Raw genomic sequence first — 13875 nt, 5'->3', positions numbered from 1 at the left:
TTCGTCTTTCCCTCTCTTCACAGTGACATCTACCGGCCTGCCCGACGGCTGCCCCGCACCGTCCCGCTCGCAGCCCGGGGCCGTTCTCCTCCTGCACGGATCCCGCGCTGCTGCCGTCGGAGCACAGCGGCACCGAGGGGAGGAAACTTTCTCGGCGAGTTTCCCTTCAGCGAGCTCCACAGCCGCGGAACACACGCGGCTGAGAGCTAGCAGGGGAACTAGAGAGCAACCTGCTGCCGCCTTTTTCCCGGGATAAGCCGGGTGCTGCTCCCTCAATAGCCTTAATTGAGCCGGGAACCCCACCCCGAGCGCCCGCTCCGCGCTGCCGAGAGGAGCCTGGGGCGGGCCGGGCCGTGCCGGCGGCTCCGCGGGGTGTGGCCTCGGCATTATTTATGAGCTCCAGCCCCTATTTGCTCAGCTAATGATGCACCGCCGTGCCTCGCCTCTCAGCGCGGCGGCGAGGGCCGGGCAGCGCTGTAACTGGAAACCGGAGCCTTCACCGTCACCGCGCGGCCACTTTCCATTCACTTCTAGGTGCTTCATTGACGGCCGGGGAGAAGCGCTCCCGGTGCCTTAGGATTATTTTACAAAGGAACAAAGAGTACCTTTGCAACCACGAGGAAGAGATACTTTACGATTTTTTTTTTTTAATTTTGTTTCCCCTTCCCACCGTGAGTCAGGTTTGGAATTAAAACGTTCTTGTAACAGGAGTGGAGCCCATAAACTGATAGAAACCAGATAGAAATCTGTTACTGGTTCCTCCAATAGCCGGGTAAGCATGACTGAAAGTTCTCTCCTGTAATAAATGTGAAATGTGTTTGATAACTGAATTTTCCTACTGTTCACTGGTAGTTAAAGCAATATTTTCTAGATCAGCACAGTCTGAATTTGAGGTTTTCTTTTTTATCCCTTTCTTTCTTCGTGTTCTTCTGGCGAACGCTTTTCCTTACGGGATGTCAGGGTAAGAGTGAGGCTGCAGCAGATGACACCTGCGCAGCACTTACAGCAAAGCTGCGTAATAGTTTCCAAAGCAAAGCAGCGTGCTGGAAGCAACCTCTGTGTCAGGAAAGCTTCAGCTCTTCAGTAGTGCTTTGCTGGTTTGTTTACAGCTTGAGTGGGGTCTAACAGCAGACAGAGAAGTGGAATTAGATATTGCTTTTTGTCTGTCCTGAAAGATTATTTAAGAGGACTTGAAAAGATTTGAGGTCTGTGTGTTGTCAGTGAAGATCATGTGCACAGGACGTGCTGAATATAGTATCATGACTTACTGAGATAAATTCAGAGCTGGGATATAAGCCCAAATGGAGATTCAAACCTGCAATGAGTTTGTACTCAGTTTCTAGATGTGTAAATCTCTGAAATGTAACTTACTGCCATTAGGTTACTGACATGTCAGGCACCCTGAAGATACCTTTGTGGCACTGTATGCATTTATTATTTATGTGTCTAATAGCTGGCTTGGAACCATGCTGCTTATAGTCTCAATCATACATTTGCCTGTCACTTCTTTATGAACGGTGAAGATGTGTGATTTGAGCAATGAAATGTAGTAATGTTTCCCTCCTGTAGCTGATTGTGCTGGAGTTGGCAGGAGGCATAAGAGTGGGAGGGAAAGAGTGCTGAAAGGTTTATTTTTTATTAGTATTATTTCTTACAGTATCATTTAAGGGAAGACAGAAAGCCACATGCTTTTTCCTCTGACTTTTCATCTCTGTTGCAAAGAAAGCAAAGTGCTACTACTGTAAAATACTAATCCCATTGCATCTGTTAAATCACATGTTCAGTGTGATTGGCTATTTGTTTTGGCCTGACAAAACAGTCTCATCAGGATTTAATGGCCTTTCTCTCTTAGAAGAAGGCTAAGTTAAAAGATATCCTATAAGCTGGTTGCAAGGTTTTGAGTTTAAAGCCCACAAAGCAGCATTAATATTGGAGTTCGTGCTGCTTGTTTAAGAATTATTCTTGGCAAAACTCTTCAACTATCATTTTATTAGTTAACAGACTTTTAGAAATAATTTGGAAGTGGGCCATAATGGATATGTTTCTTCTGTAGACCAGATCTGTATCTGGAAATTTTCTGACATCAATGTTTTTGTCAATTAGAAGAATGGTAGCATTATTTGGTCTTAATGTACTTATCAGAGCTAAATGGGCAGGGCAGGGCAGGGTACAGTGTGAGCTACATAGCTGTGCCCTCCTGCACACTCTCTTCATCCCAGACCGACTTAGTGTGAAAGTCTAATGCAGAGAGAAGCCTTTAAAAATGAATTACAGTGCGTGGATAGGGAATGACAGAGCTGGTAATGAGATATGGAGCTTTTTCCTCTTAGTGGTGTGAATCCAGCCCGAACTGGTGCTGACCTAAAGTAATTCCTGTCTGACAGATGGTTACTCCCATGATGAGATGGTTGCAGCCGGTTCTTTTAGAAAAGGTGTGAATGTCAGAAGAGACTCAGTGAACAAAGATGTAGAGATACTGTCTTCCACTGGAGGGACTGCAGTGCTGGAGCTTATGTAAGGAAGGGTAAAGTGATTGCACAGGCAACAATACTCTTCATTAAAGAAATACATAGACTTCAAAGGTATCTACTTCTTGCCTTTGGAGTCGTGCCCTTCAAGGTGTTGCCATTTACCATAGAACTAACTTTCAACTGATCAACCAATAGATGGTGTTCAGTAGAAAGGCTCTGCAGTTTTTTGAGAGATGCAGTTTACTGTGTATCTATGATGCTCATATTCAGTTACTAATATTTGGGTTTTATGGGTCTAGTCCAAAGTCAACTGGAATTGATAAGAAAGTGACACTGACTCCAGTGAGCTCAAGCCTGTTTTGAGTCTTCCTGACCTATGAAATGATACAGTTTTGTTTGGAGTGTTTTCTGTTCTCTGAAGAGCTCAGTATTCTCAAAATCTTCACCCTACCAAACGAACATAGATTCAGCAGAAGTATAGGAGGAGTAGCTCATGTATCAAGTGTTTACACACTGTCCTACGCAGGGCAGTTTTGGTGCTCTGTAAAAGTCTGAGAGAAATAGAGTAACCCGGAAGGGGAGATAGTCCAAAAAGCAAATGTTGATTAATAGTTTCAAGCATGTTGAAATACTTTTGGTTTCAATGCTTTTGAGATTAGTGACATACATAGTCAGGATTTCATCTTAAAAGAGGGTATAGATGGCTACTAGAGCACTCAACTCAAACTGAAAACTCATTTCCAAACATCTTTGATATCAAATGTTTTAAAAAAGAGATCATATATGATGTTAACTAAGCAGAGAGGTCTAAAAATATCAGCCAGCTTTTTATTTGTGAAACTTTATCTCCTGTCCTTGCTTTGCTCTGCCTTGACATTTAGTATAATTATTTTTCCAGCAGGTGGAATTGTCTTTATTTAAATAATCTGAATCAAATGCTGTAGTCTTCTGTAGCCAAAACTAAGGCTCTGCAGGTTCATACTAACAGCACAGAGCTCTTTTTGTGCCAGCACATAACACAGCTGGAGAAAACCATTTTCAGATCTATAAAGAAAAAACAGAAGTGTGCTACCTCCTTCATATTATCATATATTATGGGATCAGATGGGAGAACATTTCAGCACAGATTGTTCTGTAGTTCTGTATTTGCTCCACTAAATTGTAACAACATGTAATGCCAATTCTCTTTCTTTCAGGTTTCAGTTCTTGGATATTAAGTTGCAAATCTGACGAGATGGCGTTTCTTGCGCTGCACGCGGTGATTGGGATATTTATTTACTTTAGCAGTGTAAAAGGATCTTCCCAGCCTCAAGCAAGGGTGTTTTTAACATTCAGTGGTAAGAAAGACGATAAACATTCTTATGTTATGATCAAACATGCTCTTCTCTGCCTTCAAATCAATAGCTAAGTAGAAATTGTCTATTTAGTCTGTCTGCAATTATTTTTGGTTTGTGTTGTTGAGGTACCTGTCAGTCTAAATTCTCACCTGAAGTTCATTGCTACTATGCATACATAAATAATAATACATTTTCTTTATTTAAAAGTTATTACGACTTAGCAACAACTGAAGATTTTGTCTTACCTTTTTTGGAAAGAAAATGTATATGAGGTACATGTCATATAATAGAAATCATTAATAAGTTTACTTACTTCCACTTGGTGCCCAGCTGAGATATTTGCACTCTGAAAATGAAGCTGTTTGAAAGTTGGCCAAGATAGCAAGACAGATTCTTTTGGCAATATAGTGATTTTTGCACACTTCATATAATGTATTGGATGTACTTAACATTTTACAGTCATGGATGCCTGCATTCTGTAAAGAAGTAATTGAAATAATTGTTTTCAAAAGAAAAGTATGTTTACTTCTGAAGTGATGAGCAATACATTATTAATCCAATTACTTCAATATTACTTCAACAGCAAGGTAGCTTATTCTTCTTGCATTAAGGTCTCTCTTAAATGCTGATTTTTAGCTATCATGTGGTGTTTTAGCCACTACTTGACAATGTGTGTGTTCTTTGGGCTTCTGTTAAAGTTGAGCCAAATTTGTCACTAAATACAAAAACATTTGCTTTCTTCAACCCTTTCTATTTTCTGAGATTGACTCTGAAGCATGATGGCTCACTGCTCCCTATGTTGATACAGTCTACTAGTATAAGCTGGTTTGTGAGCCTGGGGCTGTCCTGCAGCTGCTGTGCTCTGCCATGGATTTAGTCTGCGTGCTCTGATCAATCTTTGAAGTACCTGTGTGACAATCACTGTAGTTAGGAAGTAGTTCAAACTGCTTTTCACAGCAACAGTTATAACTATGCACTCTTGTGACAGAGAGGTATTGGAATGAGGCCTGCCTAATTAGACCTTCTGTAGATGTGAAATAGACTGAACAACTGCAAGGTGTTTTATGCTGTAAGTGCAGGGTTGTAAGTGTTTGAGCTCAATAGTGCTTATTGGCATGGCTCCAGTAAAGGCAATGCTAAAACTGGTGCTCCAAGAGGGAGCTGCCAAATGAAGAACTAGGTGGGAATTTCCTTTCCTTGTGGATGTAATGGTGATTTAATGTAGATGGTTCTGATTCTACGCAACTCAGTCTGGAAGCAAATTTGGACTTGATCATGTACTGCGCTTGTAGGCCTGTCACAGTTATATAAAGCAGGCAGGTGCAGTGTTGCATATTCTGTCCACAGTACCCTTGACAGTCATCTAGGTTTCTCCTGATCACCTGTTGGAGTCTGAGGTAGGAAGCACTCAGGTTTTTCCCACTCTTTCTTGTGAAAGAAATGTAACAAGGGGTTTTAACCTGGACCAGAGAGATTTGTATTTCATTCTGAAACACAGTGCCACCCATAGGATTGGGGGGGGGGGGAGGCTTAGGGATTCAGGAATAAATAAATGACCAGGTAAACTGAAACTTTAGTTTGTCTTCATTTGAAAGGAGGTTGGCCCTCCTTCCTCTGAAAGGAGCTGTGTCAGCTCTGCATCATAGTGGAGCTGATTACAGATTAATCCTACAACATCTTGTATAGGAGTTGCATGATTTGTTCCATGGCTTTGTTTTTTAAAGTAATGTTTTGCATGACTAGAACTGAGACTCATTTACAGTGAAAGCAGAAAGTGTTATCTAAACATAGTGATTCTTTCCAGTTGTCTTAAAATTTAAATTTCCCTAATACTTCTTTCAGCATTCAGACTTTCTAAAAAAGTATGTTTGTGTATATATATTTTTTATTTATTTTTTTAGTGAGTCTGTCAAAGACATAGAAGAAATTATATAGGCATTTTATAATATGTCAAGTAATGTCTGAAATATAAGACAGATCTTTTAATACAATATAAAAACAGTAAGTTTATTTTTAAGCCTGATTTCCAAATCAAATTTTGATTCCAAATCAAAAAATTTTCTTTATGTGAAATGAGTGTTTGCAGGTTCTTGTGTACAAGATAATGGTCCTACCAGTTCTACTAGCTGCTGTTATATAAATCTTTATTTAAAGACCTAGTAAAATAAGAGGAAAAAGGTAAAGCATTCTATTGTTCTTTTGCTGAAGTGATAACATAATCTTTCTGTATAAGCTGCTTCATAGTGTATTTTTTCTAAATCACATAGAAATATCAAGTTATTGGCTGTCTCCATGTCCTGAGAAGTTGTCAGGTTTTTAAGGAGAATTGTCACTCTTTTAAAGTCTACCATTTGAAAATAAAACTATAATTAGAGGTCCTTATGTTCTAAATGACATTAGACGATAAAGACAAGTCATTCAAGCTTAGGATACTTACATTATGTTTTTCAAGTTCTGAATTGGATTTGGCTTAGTGTCAGTAATTACAATGCTTAAGTTTTGGGGGTAGAATGTGTACAGGAGGAGAAAATGAGTGATGCTTTTCAAAGCTAACCTACTCCTTAAGGATCAAGTCAATTGAGCTTATTCACATCATGGCATTTCTCATGGGAAAATCCAGCAAGTATCTTGACCTATTCTGTTGTTCATCAAGAAAGATAAAAATGTGAATCGTTTGAATCATGGGCTGCTTTTCTCTTTGCCATCTACTTCATTAAGAATCAACTGTAATTAAAAAGTAAGCCTGGGTAATACCTCAAGAGCCTGATAATAGGGATTTTGCAATTAACTTCAATGGGTGAAGGATTGCAACCCTAATTTCTATTTTTAAAATCAAAAGCTTGGCCTCTTGTCTAATTAAAATGTAGTTCATGACTTAGTTGAGATTGTTAAATGTGCGACTGACATGGGTGTGGAACTTACTGCTGTTTGCACCCAGAGTTTCTTGAAAATTCCTGTGTCATGCAGAGCTCCTAGGCCTGATTTTGTGGGCACTGTGCATAGCCGTTCACTCAAGATAAAAGGAAAAGTCAGCCTGGAGCTGAGCCATGTGCTTTGCACAGGTATATGCAGTTATATCCAGCACCAAGCATATACAGAATCAGGTGATAGGATTCTCAGTTTTCTTGGAGTGATTTATCATAATTTGATTGGTCTGTTTAACAGTAATGGCTCAGGCCATCAATTTTGTGCTACATCTGAAGAGTTGCCTCAGCTGAAGAAAGGTGGCTCCAGCTTTTTCTGGTTCTTAAACTGAAAAGATGTTAAGTCTGTGGTGCAGCAGCTGCAGTAGTGTTGGGATTGTTTGTGTTACCACTGAGCATGTGAGAACTGGGTAACCTGGGATAAGGAAGGACTCAACACGTGTTCCTATACCATTTCTCGTCCTCTTACCTCCTCTAGCTTCTTCTGCCTTAATAGATCTTCCCTAATCTAGTTAAATCACCCATCATAATTTAAAGAACCATAGTTTTTCTTCTCATAGCAAATGACTTATCTGTTCATGAACTATCAAGCATCATGCCTCTATTTTTCAAATTATATACATTTCTCCTTGTTACTACATTTCTGAACAAATATCTGGGAGCTGTATCTTTCAGCCTCTATAGTGACAAGCCTTTCTCAAGGCTAGTGGGAGTATTATCATAATAAAAGTAGAGTTATGAGATGCCAGGATAGTTTAAAACTTTCATTTTTGTTCCAGCTCCGATTTACATCTTCAAACTTGCTAAAATCATAATGTGAGCTGGGCTGTGCTGCTTTAACATCAGGTTCTGAATCTGTCAGAGTATTTCCACTACTTTTGAAAATGTATTCAAGCCCATCTTTGAACTTAGAATTTATACAGACACAAAATCAAGTGATAATTTCACAGTTTATTGGGAACATTTCATGCATTCCTACCTAAAATGTCTGGCCAAGCAGATATTTCCCATGCAGATTCTCCCATTGTCTACCATGAAAATTCCATAAGAGAAGTGGATCAAGGCTAATTTGCAGACTGTTTTGTTTTTCTTTTTGTCATAAAATTACTAGAACACGTAAAGCACTTTTAAGAAAGTATCAGTGAGCTTCATTAATGACAATTAAAAAGCATAAAATGTCACCAGAGCAACAGCAGCACACATTCAACTGTCAACATATTTAAAAAGATTTAATGCAACCCCTGTGGTTACCCTCAAGGAGAAATAAAGGAACTGAGAACCGTTTTCTTTGAGCTCTTGAGCAACAGCAGTACAACTTGTTTTTAAACAATCCCTCATTGTAATGTTAATGTTACCACAGTTAATAAAAAGTTCATTTATTATTTGGTGGACTTTGTGCTGATGACATTCTATTAGGCAATGGGTTTTGCTTAAAGAGTTGCTTGAATATTTGGTGGTGTCCATGGAATAAAAGCTACTTGCAAAATGAATTAAAGGAGTAGTAGGTTGTTTGTTTGTTTGTTTTTTGTTTTGTTCTGGTTTTTAAGAAAGAAAAAAGAGAAGCAAAACATCTATTTATTTCTCATTTTTTATTTTTTAAGACCTTATATTGAAATCTCTTCAGTGTATTTTAGTGTCACAGTATTTAACAAATTGTGGGTCATATTTTCTCAGAAGTGACTGAGTTGTGGCTTTCATGGCTTAATAGATCTGAAGTGATGCTGATTTACAAAGTGCTGAGCACCAATCATGTGAAAATTCAATTCAGTTGTTTCACTCTGGAGATCTAAGTATTTTAATTCCTGAATATTGTCAACTAAAAATTTTCTCTTTAGTATTGAAGTTGGTGTTATTACTCTTGGTAAAACTGACAACTAAATCTTTGGTTGTTATCAAAGACAAGTAATTTAAAAATTACAATCTGAGGGTAGCTTTTAGATCTTTGTTTTTCTTTGTAATCCTTTTTTTTTTTTTTACTGTTACAAAACAACAGATGAAGACTTAATAAATCTTGTATGTAAATTTGAATAGGCTATGAGTTAAACATAACATATAATATTCTAAGAGATATTTAAGGTAGTATGGGATAAAAGCTTGATTTTTTTTCTAGAGCTTACTGAGAACCCACTGCCAAGTAAACTTTAAGCCTGATTGTTTTCATGCTAACTCTTGGTAAGCAACAGTGCAATTGACTTTCTTTCTTTGCCATTGTTGAAAGAGTATGAGAAGAAAATTTATTCTATTGTTTCGGTATGCAGAGTTAGATTGTACGTACTGTGTTCAGTTGTGAAAACTCATGTAATAAAGCTGAAATCACAGGCAGTGTTTGGTCTTTTGATTATAGATTCTCTGAAGCCGCATGTAAGAACATGGTCTTCTAGGTAATAAATTATCAGGCTCCAGATTTAAGGGAAAAATTTATCAGTGTAGTCCTATTCCAGGATGATCTCATCATCTAAACTTCATGAAGAAGTCTTAGGAGGGATACTTGACTGTTCCTCACATGCTAGAAAGTCTAAGAACTCGTTTAGTCCCTTTAATCTTTCTTTTTCCTAACTCATCCAATTTGACCTGCATCTGAACCACATTTGTTTTTTGTAGAAAGATCACAGCTTTCTTATTTTTACAGATTCAGTGTATCATTAGCTGTCTCTACTTTTCATAGAAGAAATAGCTACCTTGCACAATTCCACTGTCCTCCTCGTGTTTTGTGTCTCAAGCAAATGTTAAAAGTCTCTACATAGACTTATTACTATTATTATAGAACACATCTTTTATGTTTAAAGAAAGTGTAATGAGGAAAAAATGACATAGACATTTCTAATACCCTATCTTTTTCAGAATTGTATGTGTATCAGTAATAAGAGCTTCTCTGTCAGCTGTTTCCGTACTGCATGAGTTCACAGTGCTCTTTGATATGTGTTGTTGCACAAGTCTTTTTGTGTATCAGATACAATTAGTGATGTAACTCACAACAATTGCTCATTTTATTGAAGTGCGTTGACTGGAATCCTGGCATGAACAAATACATAGACCAAGACCTCATCCCGTCACTTGAACTGGCTGTAACCTCAGTATGTGTATTTTGATCTTTTTGGTACTGTCTTTTGAGTATTCTCAATTACACCCCTCAATAAAAAGACTAGGCACTCTTTCTCAAGGAAAAGGCCTTTGATAAGGGCAATTTTCCATTTCTCAGTGTGCCATCTCATCTTACATTCAGATTGTTGTGTCTGCAGCAGGCACCAGGTTGAAAGAAGGTTCTGTGTTTTCCCCTCTTCATCCAATTACAGAGTTGGGGCCTCAGGGATTCACCTGAGGTGTGAAATATACTTCATTATCTGCACGACTCAGAAGTTCTGATATCTCACTGTGCACAAATAAAGATAAGTGTGTCATTCCAGTAATGAAATGGAAGATGATGATTAATGAAGGGCTTACACTGTTAATTCTTCCTCCTTTCCCTTCATACAGCCATCCTTATTCTGTTCAGAGTTGGTACAATTTGAGAACTAACTGCATCTGCATCACAATTTCATCCATCACTGACATGGCTTCTTTGGAAAGCAGAAATTCTGCTTGATGATATACTGGAGCTAGGATTCTGGTACTGCAGCAGAATGAAGATAAGCAGTGATAGCCTCTCCTGTGAAAATACACTTTTTCTGGAGGTAGGACCATCACACCCTACAGATAAATCCATTTTTCTCCTTCTCGTAAATATAAGGATAACTTTGTTTCCTTGGAACAGAATCTCGTTCTCCTTTGGTGGATAAGGTTGGTGGAGGTCATGTTTCCGTTCCATCTGAAAAACAGCGAGTATATGGGATACTCCCAACTGCTTCTCTTATATGACAAATCAGTTATATATGCAAAAGTATATTTTATGAATGCTCCTCCACAATTAATACTCCAGATTACACAGATTATTTTCAGAAATCAGTATAAATATTTTAGCTAAAGTCCTTAAAATAATTATATGTTCCAAGGCAGAGATAAAAACAAGAGACAACGTTTTGAAAAGCTGTCCTGCTGCCATCGTACGTTTTGTCTACAAGAAACTGCAATCCAGAGTATTTCATCATTATCCAAAACAAATATTCTTCTGTCCCCCACCCCTTCTCCATCCAACCAGCTTGATAGAAAAATGTCTGGAACAGAGTTTCATCAGTGCACAGCTCCTGTATTCCATTGAATCACCATGAGAAGAGAGATTCTCACCTATGAGAATCCTTCAGGGCTAAGGTCTTAACTCTCTCAGAAATAGAATTTGGCTGCCATCTCAGGATATAAAATTTCCGTGCCCATCTGAAGTGTGTTATAACATTTTTAATGAGCTCAGTTATCTTGAGGAAGAAAAAAGAGATTAATATCATCATCATCATCATTTGGGGGCTGTAAGCAGACACTTCTTATTAAAAGAAAAAAAAAACAACTATTTTTTTATGAGAAGATTTTACTTGTAATACAAATCTCAAGTACAAATAAGATTTTTGGGATTGCAACATGTAGAAACAGAATGAATACCCAGACTTTTGAACTGTCTGCTTAATCTTGCTTACTGCTCTGGGATAAATGATCATTTCACCTAAATTATCTTTTAGGTTATGAATGAGGAGACATCACAGTCATCTTGGGTTGCCAAGTTGCTTAATGGAAAAACAAAATGTCTCTTGGCAATTATTTAAAGAAAAATGAAAAAATGTCAAAAGGAATCTGAAGCCAAATTCTTTAATTAAAGGCATTATTTTCAGCCATTAAAAAGGTCAGACTGGCATACTGAGATGAAGAAAAAGGAGTTATATTTAGTGACAGTAAACGTGTGACATTAAAACTTCCAGCTATCTTCCATATCATCTCATTTTACCATTTCCTTTGCTATTTCATAGTTCCTCTGTGTGATGACATTACTTTACAAATGCAACTAAAAAAAAAAGTTTTGTATAATTTTTTCTAAGAGAAATGGCCTTCCACAGTCATGTGGTCTACTTATCAAATGTTTTTTCTTAGTTTTTCTTCTTTTGCTTTATAATATCATTTCCCTTTACCTGTCTTAATGAAATGAACATTTACTTTTAAAAGCTTCGAGTTATGCAGAATAAATCAGTTTCTGTAAGCTCGGAGTCAATTCAACTGGATAAATATTTTCCTTCTTTTAACATCTGTGTAAATCAGGTCATACATCTCAGTCACCTAACTTAAAGAATCTGCAGTGTTAGATTTATAGGGACAAAGGAAATATATGGGGCCAGGGTCTGACTGCAATTCAATGAGGGGGTTCATTTTCTTTTCTTCTCACACATTAGACCAAGAAGACAAAGTTTTGAATGACAGTTGAAGATTTCACTACATATATGTACACAAAGATTAATAGCACTGCAGAAAATAAAGGGGGAAAAGCAGTAGGATGGATGTATTCATAATCTTGAAGTAGTTTGTCTTTAAAGGAAAAAAGATATATTCAAAGCACCATAAATATACACCTCAGTACATATGATGTTTTCTGGTTTTTATCCCAAACATTTGTGTGAACCTAAAGGTGACAGACAAACTCCTTGAAAACAATTATTGATCTCAGAAGAGAGCAAGACTGGAATTTCCTTGTCCTCTACTGAGCCCCAGCTATTCAGGAATGAAACATGTTTTCTTTGGAATTGCTACTCACATTTTGACTTTTCTGGTGCGATTTGGAGGCACAGGATAGTTCATAACACATTCAGTTTCTATTGTTTAGAATTTCTGCCTCTTCTGAAATAACCAAGCCTGCATACCTGCCATTGCAGTTCGGTGAGACAGTCTGTGTTAAAATGTTGAGTGTTCTTACAAGCCACAAGATCAAACTAGTATACAAAAACGTAAACACTTACATCTTCACAATAGCACTTTCCATTTTTTTAATATCAACCAATTAAGATGTTATTTTCAAGGAGAGGCCTGGCATTTCTTCAAAAATTTACTTTTTGAGGCCTGAAAAGGATTTAGTTGGCATGGAGAACTGATCCTGGGCTTAAACTTTTTGATGGCTTCAATGTGAACACAGCTGGAATTTTTTAAGCTGATTTTGTTAAAAACCCACTTCCTGCCACTGTTGAAAATAATGCACCATCTTTTTTTTTTTTTTTTTTTTTTTCTTTTTCCCTAGCAGATAAACCTGTAGTAAAGATAAAAGAGTTTAAAGGACTTGTGAGGTATTTTCTGTTAAAGAAAGAAAGGTATGCATGCTTGACAATAAAGTATGAAAAGGAGTATGTCTGTAGGGTAATTACCTCAGATTTAATATCATCTTTATAGTTTTAGTAAGTCCCTTTACAATGAGTAGGGTGCCCATCATCCATATTTCCTGTATTTTTTTTCCTTATGAATGCTTGTAAATGGATACTTCAAAAATGATTTTTAAAAATAAAGTAAGTGAAGAATTGAATATCAATGATCTTTATTTTGCTGGATGTTTTTCAAACTCTTCTCTATTATTTCCAGAACTTAGGTCCATAGATGTGTTCTTAAGCTCACATGGGCAGCTGAAAATCTATTCCTGAAGTGGTAAACCTGCATAAAACTACAAAAATCATTTGAAACTTTCAGATGTGGTCAAGTATGTCACTGTCTGCACTGACCCTGTGCAGAAAATGAAAGTGAAAAGTTACAAATCTGGCTGCCACGATTTGGCCCACCAGCCACATCCAAGAAACAATGAGCTTTTATCTGGTCTCATTTTCTCTGAGACACAGGAGCATCTCTGTTTGGCACTACATGTTTCTTCAGCAGACAAATTCTTCCTCCTGCCGCAACACTCTGATGATGGGCAGAGATTTCATGAAGCACTAGCGTGGTGCCTATGGAAGGGAGAGGACATAAATTTAGCTGTGCTTGCATGTATGTGTGTATGTATGTATTCATCTGAACTAGTTAAAGCTGTTGCTATGTCCACTTCAGTAAAAGCAGGCACTGGGGGAGAAGGGTAAGCACAGGAATTTGGTTTCTCCCATAGCAGCTGGGGAGAGCAGACCACCCTGATGCCGGGATTCTGAAAAGAGTTTTATGGAGGAGGGTTGTGCCAGCTGAATCAATACTGGAACAGGTTGCATAGTTGTAGTGGCAATTTACTTAGGTGTGTTTATGGGTCTTCTAATTAAATTAAACAAT

The 13875-nt window shown here is 37.7% G+C and overlaps 1 protein-coding gene across 1 annotated transcript in view; it reads left to right on the top strand.

Moving 5' to 3' along the window:
- The first annotated feature begins 446 nt into the window (after positions 1 to 446).
- Positions 447 to 13875, top strand: part of SEMA3C (semaphorin 3C) — a 117036-nt gene continuing 103607 nt past the window's right edge. The window contains exons 1-2 of the mRNA XM_065743667.1: positions 447 to 772; positions 3668 to 3808. Of these exons, the coding sequence (XP_065599739.1) occupies positions 3706 to 3808 (103 nt within the window). The 5' untranslated portion in view covers positions 447 to 772; positions 3668 to 3705. The remainder of the gene's footprint in view (positions 773 to 3667; positions 3809 to 13875) is intronic.

The sequence above is a fragment of the Cyrtonyx montezumae genome, unplaced genomic scaffold, assembly GCF_038088225.1.
Source record: "Cyrtonyx montezumae isolate F1298 unplaced genomic scaffold, pur_monq_1.0 scaffold_3, whole genome shotgun sequence".
NCBI lineage: Eukaryota > Metazoa > Chordata > Aves > Galliformes > Odontophoridae > Cyrtonyx > Cyrtonyx montezumae.
The sequence above is the reverse complement of the archived record's forward strand: the minus strand, read 5'-3'. Positions and strand labels throughout refer to the sequence as shown.